This window comes from Heterocephalus glaber, unplaced genomic scaffold (genome assembly GCF_053883595.1).
Source record: "Heterocephalus glaber isolate CG9 unplaced genomic scaffold, H.glaber_assembly_v1.0 deba00001461, whole genome shotgun sequence".
NCBI classification, from domain to species: Eukaryota; Metazoa; Chordata; class Mammalia; order Rodentia; family Bathyergidae; genus Heterocephalus; species Heterocephalus glaber.
Window position 1 is genome coordinate 34395092 of NW_028258308.1, and position 19043 is coordinate 34414134.

Sequence of the window (19043 nt, forward strand, 5' to 3'; positions counted from 1 at the left end):
AAGTTCTTGAGTTCTCTTGTCCCTGGCTGGGAATGAATTCAGAAAAAAAATGATAGCAGGACTTTCTAACAAGGATTCCCTATGTTAACATGAGCATCAATTCCTAGAGGTGTAGGCATCAGTTCTCAGTGGTAAGAGATCTTAGTGGCGAAAGAGATCATTGATAACCACTTAATTACATCCTTTCATTTTATCATTGAGAAAAATGAGGCTCAGTAAAGTCAAATGTGCAAAGACCAAGACACCCTGCGAAGGGATAGAGGACCTTAGCTTCCAGTGTCTCAGTTCAGGGTCCCTTACATCTCAAACATTAACATACATGCAGGTCTCTGAGGGATCTTGTAAAAATGCAAATCCCTCCACAGTAATTCTGACCTGAGACCTGGGATTCTGCCTTGCAAGGTCCTAGGAGATGAAATTGCTGTTGTTGGTCCGTGGAAAACACTTTGTGTAGTCATTGGGCTTTATAACGCTAGGAAATAACTAGGAAAATTCATCCCCCAAGTGAAGATAAACATGAACCAAAGCATAGTTCTGGCTCAGATACAGCTGATAATTCCAAAACAGGACTTGCATACCTTAAGTTGTCCCAGTGTTACTGCACCAGATAGTCTATCGGGTCTTAAACTAGGTATAATGCCAGTTTTCTAGGAAATATGTTAGATATGCATAATTAGAAAAATGATGGGATAAGACTTTTGACCCGGGTTATATAGTTGCCCTATGCCCTCTAATTACACATATGGCATCTAAGATGTCTAAGTGACCATTTCCTAATAAATACATTTCTTTTCTTAACTCATATTTCTTCAGCTATTTGTTCATTTTCTGATCTTTAATAACGGCATTTCTTAGTGTAAATGAGTCATATTCCTGTCTCTCAGCAGTAGAGTATTCATATATTTTACACTATGTTCTTTATATTATTGTGTTCTCAATATGAGAGTTTAAATTTTTATCAAGAATGGAATCAGGTAAGATAAAATAATCACTGGAGAATGTATCCTTAATTCTGTAATTATGTGTTCAAGGATCAGTTATATCTATTTGGAGTTACAGTCTTGGTTTATGAACAAATTAAACTTTTCTTAAGAAATTATTTTGTCTTTGCAAATGGGGAAGGGAGCACAGGAAATGGGGATAAAATAAGAACCAAGATACATCATGTACAGGTACAAGCACCCAATGATAAATGTAAACGTATTGTATACCTAAAATGTACCAATAAAAGAATTTAAGCAAAAAAAAAAAAGAAATTATTTTGTCAAATAAGTTACATGGATATTTTTTCACTTATTTTTCTTATATATTTGTATTGACATTCTTATTGAACCTTGTAGCTTAACTTCTTTGTGAGAAGTAGGCTTCTTTCACAGTTTATAGTTCTTATGCACATATTTCTTTAGGTAAGTTTTCCAGAATTTCCTGCAGCAAAAGAATTCCAAACAGAAATAATCAGTCCATTTATATAAAAGCGTTTCAAAGAGTTCAAAGGGGCTATATCAGTACTAGACACTTGTTATTGAAGTTTATTATATTAACCTTATAATATTTTAATGGTCATAATTATACTGTACAAGTACTCATAGAGCAAAAGAAAAGTCTGAAACTCCTAGTATTTTATCTACAGGCTGTTCTTCATATGGTAGGAGAATGTATCAAATCACTTGATAACATTGGTTTTTGGTATTAAGTTTGGTTTGAAGGAAAAAGAAATCACTTGTATTTGTAAACAAATAGCTTTATTCATATCTCCTTGATGTGAAAATGGTACTGTTTATTCTTACTTTGGAGAAGAAAGGGTTATATAAAAAGCAGTAAGTATCTGCTATCAGAGCTGAATTATATCTAGATAGGTGCTTTGCATGATGGTTTTGGTGAACTGTTAAGAATTGAGGGGCCAAGGATTTAGCTCAGTGGCACTGCACCTACCTGGCAGGTACAAGGTCCTGAGTTTGATCCCCAGTACCAAAAAAAAAAAAAAGAATTGAGGCAATCTATAAAAATTGTGAGTATGAATATGGAGTGTTCAAGTAAGGTTTTTTAAATCTGTGCTTTCTAGAACCCTTCCATATCCTTATTTTAAAACATGATGTTGGGTAAAGTGCATACAATCTGAAATACTTCAGATACTAGAGTAATAGCAACAAAATAAGCAATTTTAAAGGACTTTCATATATAAGCAAAGCCCCCTTGCAGGACCTTAAGAACAGTACTGTATCAAGATTCTAGAATTTTTATAAGTAAATATACATGAGTGAATAAAATGTAAATTTTATCTAATTTCAAAATACTTTTACCTTAAATGCAAAAATGGCATCTAGTAAAATACTTCTATAGAAGAATGACTGTTCTAAATTTAAAAGTATATCTTTCATTTGGGATAATTGGATTAAGTGAAATGTCTGCTAATAAAAATCTACTTCTATCTTTCCATATTTAAAAATGAAACAATGTGTAATATCTTCTAAGAAACAGGGACCATAGGTTTTCTTGTCACTGATTACTAGAGTGTAAAAGTGCTTGACTTCTGTTGTTTAATGATTGAACTTAGAATTTAGAAAATTGCTATGAAATTGGATCCAGATAAAATTTAAAAGTTTGATTTAGTTTAATAGCAAGACATGGGTAGAACCATGTGAACACTTACCATAGCAAGTGCATCAGCGTAGACGAATCAGTGCTCAGTGCCAAAGGGAAGATGAGGCAGCCCTAGCTTGCCACTCCTGTTCATCTTTCACCCTCGCTCTAGTTAATTTCAGTTAATTCATCTCTTGAAGGTTGATGCAAACAACAAAAATCCATACCCCACCATTTTCATGAGACATGGTTTTCTGAATGTTGTATCTTTTCTTTATGTTGTTCAGTACCAGGTCATTTTGGGGAATCTCCATAGGAGGAAAATTGCCAGTCTGAAAGCTCAGTGTCTTTAGCATTCTATTGCTTATCACATTTTTGCCCTCTAGGTGCCAACCTGGATTCACTGGAGCAAGATGTACTGAGAATGTGCCCATGAAAGTCCAAACCCAAGGAAGTATGTTAAAATAATCTGAAATTTGTTTTCTCCCCCCAAATACAGCAACAATCACTACCACTTGGTGCTTTTACAGCTCAGTTGTAACTGATTCCTTTTGTTCTAATTGTGGTTTATCCACTCAAGAGCATGAACCCTGTCACTATGATCTGGCTTAGGTGTCTTTCCACTTAGGTCCCAAAGTCACCCATGTGACAGAATGGCAGTCAGGATTGCCTGTGAGGCTGGCGAGCAGTGGCAGCCAAGCCAACCAAAAACATTTCCTTCCAACATCTTTGACTAAAACCATCAAAATAGAAAACTGAGATGAATGAAACATCAGATCTTCATTGCTAAGTTTCCCTTTGAAAGAAAGCAGTCACTTAAAATGCTGGGATCTTTCTGTCATACAAACCCAAAAGCTGCATTTTTTCCAAATTTTGAACTATTTGGGGGGCATGCCAGAGCCTAAAAGCCATGATTAGGACAAAGATTCAGTTCCTGAGGGTGGACTCACCAAGATCAGTGAAATAACACTGATGGAGCTTCTTTCTAGCATATATTCACCTCTTCTCTTTTTCTCTGTTTTTTTCTACCATTGTTTTTTGTTTCTTCTCTCAGGTGCCCAAATGAGTTTACTGGTGATCGCTGCCAAAACTACGTAATGGCCAGCTTCTACAGTACGTCCACTCCCTTTCTGTCTCTGCCTGAATAGGAGCATGCTCAGTCGGTGCTGCTTTCTTGTTGCTACATCTCCCTCAGATTTCAACTAGAGCTAGATGTGTTTTACCAGGTCTAATATTGACTGCCTCTGCCTGTCGCATGAGAACATTAACAAAAGCGATTGTATTACTTCCTCTGTTTGTGACTAGTTGGCTCTAAGATACTAATAGGTGTGTGAGGCTCCGGATGTTTCTGAAATTGATACTGCATAATGTGACACAAACTGATAGTCATTATTAAGCAGTGAAATTATAATAAAGGCATTTAAAAGTTGCACTGTTATTGGTAAAATAAAACCATTCCACTGAGCAGTCCACCTTCTGTATCTATGTCAACATCCTGAAAAGGCTGTTGCTAAGTTGTAACCAGTTTGCACTTGAAATGATGGTAAGTTAATTTGGATTCAGAGTGTGCTACTTACAACAAATAAACATCATAAAAAGAGTTCAGATGTTTCTCTTCTTTAAACAAACAGTTTTCATGTAGGCATTTAAAAGAAAGCATGAATAGAAAAATTAAAAACAAACATTTCACAGCAAATGAAATATCCTGGCTTCTGTTTAGGTTGCTTAGGGAATAGGTAATTCAGGGATAATTTAAATAGTCATTTTTGTGCTAGGATTTCTTTATTTAGCATTCATTATGTTAGTTGCAAAGGTGATTTTAGGAGAAAATAGTTACTGTTATTTTAAACAATATTTTTATACTTTGAAATGTTAACAATTGAGCTCTAGAATATATATGTATTTTTTACATGCAGATTTGGGAAATTCTAGTAGATTTCTATGGCTTCATGGTGTTTTGAACATCATTCCTAAAATACCCAGTTCACATTGTGTATAACTCCGTGGATAACTAAACTATTTATTTGTCCCTCTGTTGTGAACAGGGATTATAGCTTTTGGTTCTAGAGCATTCAAAACATTGCCTTCAAAATGGATTCCATTTGGTTATCCATCCAGCTCTAGCAAATTGTTATGTAAAGTTTCGGATAACAAATATTTTAGAGTTTGTGGCGGTGCCATCGTTGCTCAACGACTCAGTTCTTCCATTGTAGCATGAAAGCAGCCATAGACAGTCCATAAATAGATGTGTGTGGCTGTGTTCCATTAAATCGCCATTTACAAAAAAGCAGGCAGTGGGCTGAATTTAGCAAACCCTGATTTGTTTTCTCAAAATGTCAGTTACCCTGAAAATTATTCACATAGCCCATTGCAATTTGAATTTATATAACACAATAATGACACAGCTGGCCATGTAGGGGCCCTAAAAGAATCAAAGAGTTATCCTTGTTATGATGCATGCAAAGAATAAGGTTATGTTTAACAGTCATAAAAGTTTATGAGAATAAATTCTACAATGCACTATGGCAAGGTTATGCCCATAGTAGTCATTTTGTGAAGTGATGCTTATTATATACTTACATAAACTATGTACTGAAGATTATGTCACAGTTCATTTTCTATTGTAAAAACTTGACAAATAGACATTGCTAAATTTTCAAATATAGTCTTTATTCACAACTAATTAAATAATATGCATTTATTGACTAAGATATTTCTCTCCATAGCTATAGATTTTTAAAGGTAGATAAGGTGACAAATATAAATAGAAGAAAAAAGTAATTTTATTGAGTATGTTATAACCATTCTTTTTAGAAATTTGTACTTGTAGTCAAATAGCAATAGATGTAACAAATCCATTTGCCTCTGTAAATACAATAAAATCAGATTTTAGAAATGAATGAGGATTCTGAACATTTAAGCTGTATAGTTTCATTGTGCAGTGAAGACGATGTCTGGTCACTTTATAAAGAAAAGCAATGAAAATGAAGATATTTCCCAGAATAATAATGCAGTTAGATCTGAGAATAGTAACCAAAGAAAATGTTTTCATTCACTTTATGACCATTTTCTCTTTTATAGGATAGCACTTTCAAATAGCCATGCTGTATTTATAAAGTCCAGAGAGTGAATCCTTCAATAAAGTCTTTAGTAAGCATTCAGTGACACTTGTGGAAGACATCCAGGAAATTATCATCCATATATAACCTGATTTAACCAAGCTTGATAGGAAGCATATTTATTTGCAAAAAAATGTAATGACTGTGCATTATTGATGCCTCATGTCTGGAAGTCAAGAGGTTCCAATCAAACATTGCTTTCCAGAATTGTCTTGCCCAGAGTTAATTTTTTAACCTTGATGTCTGAAATTCTCATTTTTTTTATCTCAACAAGTCCCTATGTGGAGGGTAAGAAATTAAATTTTTGCTGCACTAAGAAAGAACTTTATTTTCAAGTAGCAGTGAAGGCTGAAAAAAAGCTTAGAAAATGTTATTACAGAGGTCATTTAAAATTTGTTTGTAGACATAGTCTCTGAAGAGCATAATATAAATTTTCAAAGAAAAAAATAGTCCCTCTCACCAAAGTGAAACAATTAAATCTTACCAAACCAAGTTTTCTTTTGAAGAATAATATTCTAAAAGAATGTATATGTATATAATTTTAAAAATATTTGTTAACATATAACTTACATATTAGAATTTGATACAGTGATTCTGGTCAGAATGTCCTATCAGGCATTTGTTGACATATAAAAACTGATTTAAAGTGTGAATGAAAGAAAAAATGCATGTTTTATAAGACAGCCCCTTGTCTTGAAATATAACATATTTATAGTACTTCCTAGAAAAATACTGTCAAGTTGAGTCAGCTTCAAATTCAACCTATCTTGACACAATTCCTAATTGATATAGAATTGTGTCCACCAATATGTGGTATGGGTTATGGATGTGTTTGTGTGTGTACGTGTGTATGTGTGTGTTCAGGTAGTCCTTAATATATAAACTTTCCAGGAAAAGAAAAAACATTCACAGCTTCATTAGAGGTAATATGGAGCGAGTACAACCTATAGAAACTAACAAATAATAACTAATTATAGACTAGCTTAGTTTATAAAATATTTTAAACAGTACAATTTTAGAACTCTAAGGCACATTCTTAAAATGAGTCAACTTATTGGATATCTTTAAAAGTAGTTGTGAATCATATGTTATTAGTGCATCAGTCATTTCATGGCTTTCTTTCTAAATGCTTTTAAAACCTGTTGAAATGATGTATTTACCAAACATATGTATCTTACTAATGGTAGAATAAAGACACATTCTACCTATGACAAAATTGTCATAAATTCCAACTGAGTGTGAGATTTTACTGTGTGTGTGTTTGTGTGTGTGCTTATTGCCTATGAAAACTTTGGAATAAGGAAAAAATGGGCTCAGTGACAATATGGATTGGTCTATATGAAAAAAATCTGCATTTATAAGGTAAGTCTAAAGTTCAAAGTCAGACACTAAATTGTTCCTATTTAGAATTGGCACTGACAAACTTCATTTAGAAATCTTAGAGTGCAGAAAACCAAGACCGCCCATATTTTTGAAATTATTTGCATAAACAAGCCCAAAATACTAAAGAATAAAATCCTGAATATCTTCAAATTTTAACAGAAAACTATAATAACAAGACATATAATTTTAGTGAAAGAGAGCTATTTCACTATGCTTTTTCCCCAGTGCAACTGAAAATTTAAATTAACCTCCAGGTTAATCAGTTTTCTTCAAGCAATTATAAAATCCTAAGGCAAAGAATTAGTGAGTCAATATTTAATAGTTTCTGAAGACTCTTAGATTTAAATTAATTTTTTATATTGCTTAGGGCACAGCAGGAAATCACATGTAGAAAAGGAAACTAAATTGTTTACAGTAACCTTTGTGTTTTTGAATTATTAATTTAATTTGAAAAATGTAGTGGCTAGGCAGAAGTTCAATAGGAAGCCTGTGATACATAATGAGCCTAAGCCAACATTAGATTAAACAGAACAGATAGAAATAACCTCTTCATGAAATGGAAAGTGTTGCATATTCTCCTGTTTTGACTCATGATGAAAAAAAATGTAGCTACCAATAGTAAAAATAAATGAGAGCAGTGTTTGCTCTGGGTCTAGAATGACAGATGCATGCTTCCTTTGCTTGTTTCCTTGTTAGGGCTTATGGCCAGAAGGATTCCAGTTTTAAGTACCAATTTCCCATTGAATTATTTGAAATTGGAACTGCCTGATATGAATGACTTCCCTTGAAATGAAATTATCGTTAGGCTCAGAGACTTACCTATAAAACTGTAAATGCAGTAATATGTATGCATGGGCATGCTACTAATTTTATTGAAGACTTAACCAAGCTTTCTATGCAACTAATATAGATCATTAGCAGTGTTCACGTAGGCATGGAATAATGATTCCTTAGAAAGGTTTTCTTTCTGTAGCTGTGTCTTGATTTTAACCCTTAAATTATTACTGACTGGTAGAAGAAAAGGAAAAGAGATGGATGGAGGGGCTTCTAAGAAGAAAAGTGGGTCCCATCCTCATTTCTTTGGAAAATAAGTATTTTCAGATTGATGTTCCAAAGTTTATATGAAGAAAGAAAATAAGAGAAATTGAATATTGAACAGAGACAAGAGATATTTGTTTGGACTTGGATAAATTATTTTACTGTGAACATCTTATGCAACAAAATCCCTTGGCTTTTAATTTATGAAAAAATTCAGGTTATTTGTCTGAGTACACTGGTCCCCAGACAGAGGAAACTATTATACATAGTGCCTCCCATTATTAATATATGTATAGGTATTTTTTAAGTTTGGGAAGCATGATTTCTTTAAAGTCTGTTTCTTATATATATTCCAGGAGTTTACAGAATTGTCCTGGCCATGAAATTAGTCAAAAGTAAACCTGAACGCTGTAAATGGCCTGAGATACATCTCCAGATGTGTCTGGAGATATTAACCCCTCTGCTGTTGGCCAACAAATTTCATGTCTTCTTTATTCCATAGTTTACCCAGTGAGGCATGTATGTATTACGCATTTGGTCAATGAGAAGTTAACTTGTCCAAAGTCACTAAACAGATAAATGGAAGAGGCAGAACCTGAAGCCAAGATGACCTCAGCACTCTAACCTTCGTCTCTTCCTCCTCTACAGGAGGTACTTTCTCCACACCCAAATGGATGTTTTGCAAGAGTGACATCCCTCCACTCTTTCTAATGTAAGAGAAGTCTTGTCATGATACAAGATTGCTAACTCTGAGGTCATTGATCAAGGGAAGAAAATAAAAACTTCTCTTTACATTCCACCCTTCCTTCCCACCTACCTCTTCACCACTGACCACATGCAATTAAGGGAAGTCCTAAAGGCTTCCACACAAGGAAATATTTTTAAAGTTTAGTTTTTATATTTATATTTATTTTTTCTTTTCCTCATTTCCCTGACTTCCTCATTTAGTCTTGTGCAGGTCCTGCTCTCCTGCAGTCCTGGGGTCTGCAGAGTCAGTGCTGCCAGGATTCTAGGCTATAGGCTCACAATTTTGAATCCCCTGCCTTGGGTGGACCTCATTACTGTGCCCAGGGGGCTCAGCACCGTGGCAGAGATGATCTAATTGTTACTTGAAAGAGTAGTAAATTTAAATTAATTTAAATTAATTTAATTTAATTGGCCCCAGAAACTATATACCCCCCCCACACACAATTGATTTTTTTTCTTTTTTTCCAATTTGAAAAATTAAGGCTTGGAATTTTCCAATACTGCACAAACATTATATGAAAAAAATAAAACTGGAAGCAATCTTCAGTGTCCCAACTCAACTTTTTTGTATCCTAGATTTTTGGGTGCAAAAAGATTTATTGTTTTATATGAGTGAAGCATACCAAGAAAAGATACGAAGCTAAAAAATACAGAACAAGAACTACTGAAGTGTTAACTGCCCACCTACAATGAAAACCTAAGTCTAACATCATAAAATTCTCATGTCCAATTATTATCCTCTTGGCTTCTACTCCTGGCTCTACCACTGTGTATCTTTGAGAAAAAAGAAATTCAAATTCACCTCTTTGGAACATTTTTTTTTAAAAAAGAATTATCAGATGCCTTACCTGGTTATAAAAATGTTTCTTTTCTCAGAGGGGAGTATAGAGGTCAGCTCAGCCATGTAACTTCTCCTTCAGTAAAGTCTTTTAAGGGTTAAGGGGATGCTTACTTGAGCACTGCTGTGTGAACCAACTGCCACGCGTCTGTCCCATGTGCACGCACGGAGCTGTGATAGCCATGTGTAATGTGTTTTGGAGTGCAGTGTATTGCTCTTTTCTGAAACTTTTTCCCTTTCTTTTTTTGTCAACTTTCTGCATTGGCAGAGCATCTTGGGATTGAATTTATGGGTATGAACCAATCATCATTCCTTTTAGCCTGCAGATTTTAGAACCTATGAGCTGATATCTTTTTCTTCTCTTACTTTTCAGTTTCTAACTAATTTCCTTTTTCTTTAGAAGGGATCATACAGCTATAACAATGATTTCTCTACTTTCCATCTATGATTAGTTCACTGAAATGTTACTGAGCACAGAAGTTTTTAAATTCCCAAACTACCTTCACTTAGAGTTTAACCCCCACACACACACCTGCTGCAGATTCACATAGATCCCACATTATGCGACCCAAAGCTGGGGTGAGAATGGTGCATATTGCTACAGGAGAAATCAAACCAGAGACTTGAGAACAAAAGAGACTCTAAATGCATCTGTTTAAAAGCCTCACCACATCTCAGACTAATGTGAGTTTAGTATACAATGTAAAAATCATCTCTTTAATATAGTAACATAGAAAGCTCTTACATGACAATACAGCACTGCAGGCAAAGACTTGAGATACTCAAGTTTTCTAGAGATATTCAAGAATGACTCTCAACTTCATTGTCTTATGAGCAAAGAAAAAACAGAAGCCTTGTGCTATTTTAAGTGCAAATCTTAGGGCTAATAGAATTAAATTTGAGTCACTAATATTATCCAGACAAGTAATCAAATAGGAAATTTCACACTGTAAACATAAAAAGAAAAAAATACCTCCTCGGAGCAGTTGAAGTTTGGGCATACTCCTGAAGGCCTTCATTGTAATAGCTGAGCAAAAAGGCCAGTCCCAGAGGGTGCAGGAAGCTCTGATACTATCTGCAGCCTCCACAGTGCTGGGCCTGTTTGTCTTTCTGAGTGCTGTGCAGCCCTGGGACTGGGAGCCTGGGCCTTTGCACATTAACGCATCTCTCAGTCATCACTGTTAGGGTTTCTGCCCTTCTGATAAAAAGTGTCCCGCTTCCAAAAGGCTGACAGTATTGACCTTTCCTTCAGGGAAGAAAGAGTTCCACCATTACTCCTACCCTTTGTCACTAACAGGATGTATGTATCCCATGCCATAGTTTTAGGGCCTGATTATAAAATAATATTTCTGTTGCCAAACAGTGAAGTCAAATAGTTGGGTTATGTAACTTCTCCCTCAATAAGTTCTCCTAAGGGTTAGGACAGACTGTGCTGGTAGCTGCTCACCTGCTTTCCAAAGGTTCTACAGCATACCAGACAAATGTACTACATCCTTTAAGAAAATCTGATCTGAAAGGTCAATAAAACTGAGAAAGGCAAAGGTTCTGTCTTTTGGCTTGGACACATCAGACCAGAAAATGTGCTTGATCTGACTTACTACAATGTGTCCAGCCAAACCTTACAGGCTCAAGAGCATTTGCACTCATGGAGACAGGTTTGCCCATTTGGACAGACTTTATCAATAGCAGTGTCTCTTAGTTACTCAATTCTATGGGGCCAGCTACACAAGCTAAACAAAGGAAAAATTAAGGGGAAAAAGGAAATAAAGGAACTCATTTTTGTTATTTTCAAAATATTTTCAAATATTTTTCCTTTAGTACATTCATATTGTGGGGGTCACCTGCTCTAGCAAAACCATAAAAAGTGTTAAGTGTTTAGTCAATGCTGATAGGAATACAGAATTTTAGTCCCTTTTCTGTATTCTGTGGGTCTTCCCTTTAATTGGTTTATTTTAGTACTTTTACATTTTTCCATTATTGAGCTACCTTTTTATTTCCAGGAAATTATTTGACATGGGAAAAATGGACCAGTCATCTTACGCCATTTATTCATAACCCTAACTTTCATAGTTAGCCAAAAGAAAACCCTTGTCTAAACAGTTCCTGAGAGTATACAGGATTCCATTTTTTTCCCCATCCAGCCCTTGTGTATGTGCCCATTTTGTTTGCCACAGCAGTTTCCCAGCTTTTTCTAAAGGCAAAATGTTAGAATGTCAGTGAAAAATTACAACGAAGTCCTCTCTCTCTCCCTCCCCTGCCCTCCATCATGGTACAGATCAAAGCCAAGGCTTCCTATATGTTAGTAAAGCAGTTTACTACTTAGCTACAACCCCATCCCTGACTTTACCATTTTAAAAGAAAAACTAAAATAAAGTAAGTGAGAGGCAGTAAAAAGCAGCACTTTCTTATTTTTGGCCACAATACTTACTCTTTTTTTTTTTTAATTGCCCATCCCAGCTCTGCGTTCTGGGTCCCGTGGAGAAGCACCAGAGGGGACAGTGCCTCTGCTTCTTAGGTTTAAGCTTAAGTTCAAAACTGATGGAGATGCCAAGGTCAGGAAGGTATCAGCTCACAGATGACACCTCCTCAAAAGTAATTCCCTGTGTGGTGGCTCTGAGGGAGGGAAAGCAGCAGACACAAGCAATTAACACACAAGCACTCGCATTCTATGTCCTTGTTTGACTTTTGTGGCACAAAAATCCATGACACCAACTCTCTGCCTCCCAGTACATTGTTGCACTGCACTGCACCAGCTGCTTTGCTTTCTAATTGTGGCTTCCACACAACTGCCAGCGTAGTTATGAGTTATGCTGTATGGGGTAACCCTTCCACCTTTGTACCCCGCTTTCCCCTCCCTCTCCAAGCATCTCCTCCCTCTAGTTTTCGTTTATCTTTTCTTCCTCCCTTAGTATCAGGCATGCTGTGCCAGGGACTTCAGATGGCTCCCCAACTTTTAACCTTGTTTTCCCTTGTACTTGACTTCCTTGCTCTCTGTCATTCTGTCAGTCAGTCTGTCCTCTTGGTTTGTTTTTCCTTTCCACTTCCAACCTTTTCAGTTTGTTTTTGTATAATTTGTGCAGCATTCTAGTATTATACCCACTGACTTCTATTCTCCTTCTCCTCCTGTTAATAATCAGTGCTCTATTAATTTGATTTGACAATGTTCTTGACCTGTTAACTGGGATTTGATTATCATGGGCTCGGCTTGTAGGAAATATTTTGTTTAATGATAAGGTCCACTGTATCCTAGAAATTAAAATCCACTTTTTCATTTCAAGAAAACTTCCAATGAGTTGCCCTCTCTCAATAGAGAAGAAGGTATTGTTGCTGAGACTGTGAATGTATAGTGGAAATATTTTTGGGTGTCTCTTGTTGATGTCCGTTTGTGCAATGATTCCCCCAATTGTTGGCAAGCTTAATTATAATGGCAGGTAAACAGTTCATACTGCTTACTATGTACTGGTTAAGTTCTCATTCTTAGTGAGCTTGTGAAGATCTTCCAATAAGTGTAATTAGACTGTTGGAAGTTCAGTTCCTAAGGGATCAAGGTCTCCATTAAGTCAGCAAATCTTGTTGAGAAGTTATCCCACCTTGATATAATCTTAGTATCTCTCAAAGAAGCTAATTTGTAAATAGAAAATTTTCTGTGAATTACAGATTGATTGTATTTCGAGTACAGTAGTACCTTTAGTACAAAGTTCTAAGCATAATACTTAGCAGAATGTCTATTAGCTAATTTGGCCAATGTGGGGATCTGCAGCTTGTTCCAACTTATACATCATTGTGCTATTGACTGACTTCTGTACACAAATGAATTAGTTCTTTAAATTCAACTGATGAAATAATAAGAATTTCCCTCTAAAGAACACATCTTCCTTTTGGCCTAAGACTACCCTTCCAATCATATTGGATTTTCTCTGATACAGTGCCTTGCTGTGCCTACTCTGTTGCTTCTTGTGTTTCGTATTTTATTGATAAATCATAGGGCTCTTACTTCAATTTACTTGCTAACTACAAGCCAAGTTCATGTTTGCAAATGTCTTTAAATTTAATTTTGTTACGGCTACAGATGACTCTTTGTAAAGACCACTGGATATGAATTAATGACATAATGTAGCTGAAAAATACAAAAAGGCTGGGGGTGGAGGTAGGGAAGGGAAGAAGGGAGGGTCTCAGTGGTACCAATTCTAGCTCCTTTTATTGCTTGGATTCTTGTTGTCTTTGCAAGAGTTTTTTACTTTTTAAAAGATTTTTCAAAGGGAGTTTTTAAAAATCTGTAGAGTTTTAACCAAATCATGCTATAATATATATATTTAATGTTTATGATTTTCCATTTTAATATTACATATATAGCTTAATATTAGAGTAATTGTAGAATGTAGTATTTTGTTGTCAGTAGCCCCAGCTGGCTTTATTATTTATGTACAAAGTATAGCAGACAGCATGTTGTACCTTACATATGTCCGTAAGTGTAAAGTATCGTTACATATTTATTGTGAACATGGACAATGTCAGGCAGCATGCCAGCTGTTCAGTTGTAGTAAGCCCTGGCAACTGTAAGTGACCTTGGTGACATCTGCTCTCACCCCTTTCCAGAAGCGGAGGAGCTCTATCAGAAGAGAGTGTTGACCATAAGTGGCATCTGCATCGCACTGCTGGTGGTCGGCATCATGTGTGTGGTGGCCTACTGCAAAACCAAGTAAACCTTCTTCTCCACACCCTTCTGTCTTCTTAGTGCAGATATGTTTAGGCAGCCAGTGCTTAGCAGGCACTAGACACAACATCCAAGAATAGAGACAGAACAGTGGAAGGACTTTCCTCTTGTTTTTCCTGGTAAATAATGCATTTTGAGGGTCTTTCCTAATCAAATACATTGGAAAACTCTGTCTACTTGTGTGAAAGTGCACAGGAGATTTCTGATAAGTAACTGCAGTACTGTGCATGAATAAAGGTTTGGAGTGATGGAATTCTGTGGAAGGCCAGAAGTGCACATGGGTACCACATAAGTGAGAGGACCGTGTGGGACTAGGGCTGTAGCTCAGTGGTAGAGCACTTGCCTAGCATATGTGCCTAATACCACAGAAATAAATAAAAAAAATCAAGGGCATTGTATAAATGCCAAACATGTGGTTAGCACAGAACTGTTAAGATCAAGTCCAATTTGCAAGCACCTAAAGGAGATAAGCACATAATGGTATTTAAAATGCAGTTTTCAGAACGTTAGAATGACTCTGTTTTGATCCTGTTTAATCAGATTGGTAGTATAAATGCTCTCAAAATGTGAGGTGAAAATCAAGCAAAACTTACTTTGAAAATATTAAAAATAAAACTTTAAAATAGATTTGTGATCAGTGTTTGGTCCTTGAAGCTTGGTCTACATTAACAGGTACATTTACTGTCTGCCCTCTTTCCTCCACTTCAGCTCTCCAATGTTTAATAAACAAGAGGTTTATTTATTTATTTTATATCATATTACTGTCTAGGCATAACTTGTTAGGGTTTTGGCATAATTATCATAATCTGAATGTTGCATTAATGAATAAAAGAAATACATGTTTATACCACAAAATCAAAAAAATGGCTTGTGTTTTTTCATACCTCATGATTTAGGATGTTGTTAGAATTGAGTAAGCTACAGGGATAAACCTTCATGGGACTGACCTCATAGGTCTTATTAGTGTCAATCTTAGTACTCACTGCCTACTTTTACAAAACATTTTAACAGTAGGATCATGTCACAATTGTGCTAAAATCCAGTGGCAGAACATGACCATAGTCTCACTTATATACATGTGATATTTACCTACATAGTAACTGTGTATAACTTACAAATTCAAAGCTAAGCTTCTTTTTTTAAGAGATCACACACACACACACCCACACCCACACACACACAAGAACTATGAATGGAATTAGCCTCATAAATTCTAAGGCACAAAGTGTTACTAAGGCAATTGGCCACCTGTAAGACTTAGGCAAAGATGGATAGATTAAGAAAGTTGGGAGTTTAGCTGAGTACCAACATATTTATTGTCTATTCCTTTTTTCTTGACCCTCTGTAAAGTAACAGGATTTCTATAAGAATCCCACACAACTTTTAAAAATCTGAATTGCTGCTGTGAGATACAGCAGCATATGTTCCCTGCCCTCTTCCTCAGTACCAATCCATTGATTTGAGTTACTTATAGGCATTGGTAAAAAAAAAAAGCTTTGGCTGTACTAAGAAATGTAAATAATAGAAAAACTAAACGCTCCTTTTTTCATGTCTAGGAAACAGAGGAAAAAGCTTCATGACAGGCTTCGGCAGAGTCTTCGGTCTGAACGGAACAACATGGTGAACATAGCAAATGGGCCTCACCATCCTAACCCACCCCCCGAGAATGTACAGCTGGTGAATGTATGTTGATTCTGGCCAATGGAAAAATACTGAACATTTCCCTTTTATTCTGGCACCTTGAAATTTATTTTCTAAAGCTTTTAGGCTATTAGATGCCAGCATTAATCACCATGACTTCCAGGAAACCAAGATTTTGCCAGGAAAAAAAACAATGGGAACATTTTCTAAAGTAGATTTGGTTACTGTAAAACCATCACATTCCCTCTTATAAAATGTTCATTAAGGGGTTGGAATAATAATGTTGGGTTTGCTCTACAGGGATGTCATAATGAGAAAAAAAAGAAAAAAAATAGAGTCAGAAAAAATATTTATTTTTTAATAATTTGGAAATGAAGGCTATCTCCACTCTATGACTGATTAGTTCAGATCACTGAGGAAAGAGCTTTTGAGTTATTTTTATTAGCGGCACTTCACAGTGTCTGATGACTTACTGATTCTGATTTCCAAGGAGAGAAATCAGGGCACGGAAAGGTCAAGTGACTTATCAAACACACTTCTCAGTAGCAAAGCTAGGAGAATATAATGCTTATGCTCTGGATCCTTCTCTGTGGTGTCAAGCCCTCCAGATGTAATCATGCAAATATTTTGTTTATACTTTACCAGGAAATTGACTTTTAAATTTAACTGGATCATAGACTGTTCAACACTGGAAACTGTTTACTTATAATCTTGCAAATCTTTTTTATAGATAACGGCCAGAGCTATAGACGGATCTCTTGGCTTTTGAAGTATTGTTCCTTGTATTCCAGCATAATACTTCTTTTTGACCTCTTGTATTTTTTTCATTTCCCTCTGATGTAGTTTTTAACAGACAAAGCTTGAAGTTTGTATTGCGCTAGCATTTTCTACAGTACAGTAAGAAAAGGTATATTTTAAGTGGAGCAGATAAATCATAGACTTAAGTCTGGAGTTGGCTGTTACTGAGCTGGAACCAACTGTTGTGGCAAAGACCTTAAGGAGACAGTTTGAGCACTGTGCTAATAGGTTAACAGACTGTATGTCTTCCCTCTCCCTCACCATGTTTAGAATATTCTGAAGATTGATAATTGCATCTATTACCAACACAACGATCCATCTCTATGTGTGTTATAAGATAGGAATCACATTACCATGGCAGCCTGGACTTCAGTTATGGTTCAAATAGTGTGACTTTAAGCTGTAACCTTTTTACAACCCTTATTTCTTCATTATGAAAATAAATTTATAATTAATATCTATCTCAAAGACTCCTTATCAGCATTAAATACAATAATCTATATGAAACAGTCCTATGACACTTAGTGTTCAATAATTGTTAAATATCATTTTCATTAGATTCACTGAGCTTAAGTGTTCTCCCATGAAGCAAGAGTAGAGTGTGCACTGACCGGAGTCACTCTGTATCTTTTCCTTAAAGCAAGGCAGCTACACTTCCCAGGAAGATCTTTGTGAAATAATCTTGCATAAACAGAACCGGCTAGAATTTCAAGCATAATTCAAATTGTGTATTTTGGGGCTTCCTTGAAGATACCCAGTTCTTTAAACTCCAGGGCTTAACAGACTATAAGTTTTCTGATACATCAAAGAATATTGCTTTCTACTCCTTTTTCTGTTATTTAACTCAATTTGTTAGTAATACCAATGGTGTTTGAAACATAACTTCAGAAACAACTTTTAAAAATATAACTTCTCACTGATAAAAGGCAATAACAGCTACTGTGGTTTGCTGATGGAAATAAAATAGAATCTAATTGCAGTAAATATAAGGCCCTATGTATATTAAGTACATTGTCAAGATATATCTTGACAACTATTGTAAGCCCTTCAAATTTTGCAATAGCTTTGTTAGTCTTACCTAAGTTAGAAATGTCAATGATATCAGAAAGATAACATGTATCCTACGAAATTGAGAAAGAAATGTAGATTTAAGATACAGATATTTAAAAGTTTTTTGTGGCTTGAAATTTGAAGTAAAACAGGGATGTCTCTGCTTTTATTTTACTGAAGTATCTGTTAGCTTTTTACTTACAGCAACCCTGGCAAAAAATGAATATTGTACAGTTTGTTTTGAATTCTAGTCATGTCATCAATTGGAAATGAGACAGGCAAATGAGGTCTTTTTCTGACAGAATGGAGTTATGATTTTAGAATCTATATTCTGTACACCTACAGACAGTAATTCATTAATTCCATTCATTTATTCTAAAAGCTAGCATAGCTAAGAGAGGATTTTCAGTCTGGCCATTGGAGAAATACAGCTGTTGGCTGTATGAAGCATATGTACAAGAATAGATTTGCATGTGTAACAGTATTCATATTTCAATATACGTGAATCCTAAAGTCGTGTCTCTTTGTTTTTCCAGCAATACGTATCTAAAAATGTCATCTCTAGTGAGCATATTGTTGAGAGAGAAGCAGAGACGTCTTTCTCCACCAGTCATTATACCTCAACCACCCATCACTCCACTACTGTCACCCAGACTCCTAGTCACAGGTATGAGAATTTAAAAATTTCATAGCATTGCTCTAAGAATGATTTTTTTGCATGTTCCCTTTTGCTGCCAGTGTCTAAGAAAGAGAGATGTGTAGGAGGCAAAAAGTTGTACAGTCCTTGGACATAAACACACTTTGAATACCAGTGCAGTCCATCCTTAATTGCTGTGTAAATCTGTACCTCTACCCCAGAAAAAAAGGATGGTACCTACCTCACAGAATTGCTGTTCCCCATTCTAGAGATTGTCTTTACTTGTGTGTGGCTACTTACTGAATCATTTCCTGAGAAGTCTGTCCTAGACCTGTAAGAATACCTAATACATAGTGACATTCGATAAGTAATAATGAATGAGTGAACAAGTAAATAAATTGTATGCTCACAAAGCCAGTATGAATCAAGATCTTCTCTGTAGCAAGGATCTTTGTAACAATTCTATTCTTAGACAGCAAATGTTGTAGTGAGCCACTG

At 35.6% G+C, this 19043-nt stretch overlaps 1 protein-coding gene and 1 long non-coding RNA gene across 15 annotated transcripts in view; one reads left to right on the top strand and one right to left on the bottom strand.

Moving 5' to 3' along the window:
* Nrg1 (neuregulin 1) overlaps positions 1 to 19043 on the top strand; it is a 319600-nt gene that overhangs the window by 293381 nt on the left and 7176 nt on the right. For 5 of the 14 annotated variants that reach the window (XM_087217248.1, XM_004855408.4, XM_021236840.2 and 2 more), the window contains 5 exons: positions 3635 to 3693; positions 9974 to 9997; positions 14302 to 14404; positions 15976 to 16102; positions 18445 to 18575. In XM_087217248.1, coding sequence (XP_087073374.1) covers positions 3635 to 3693; positions 9974 to 9997; positions 14302 to 14404; positions 15976 to 16102; positions 18445 to 18575 — 444 coding nt within the window. Of the gene's footprint in view, positions 1 to 2966; positions 3035 to 3634; positions 3694 to 9973; positions 9998 to 14301; positions 14405 to 15975; positions 16103 to 18444; positions 18576 to 19043 lie in introns of those variants that run through there. The other 9 variants (XM_021236841.2, XM_021236838.2, XM_087217254.1 and 6 more) reach the window with 5 other exon arrangements.
* LOC110344078 (uncharacterized) lies at positions 1305 to 18861 on the bottom strand. Its single transcript, XR_002386363.2, has 3 exons — positions 18787 to 18861; positions 12134 to 12318; positions 1305 to 1425 (listed from the first exon to the last, which is right to left on the bottom strand). It is a non-coding gene; the product is annotated as an uncharacterized LOC110344078 (long non-coding RNA).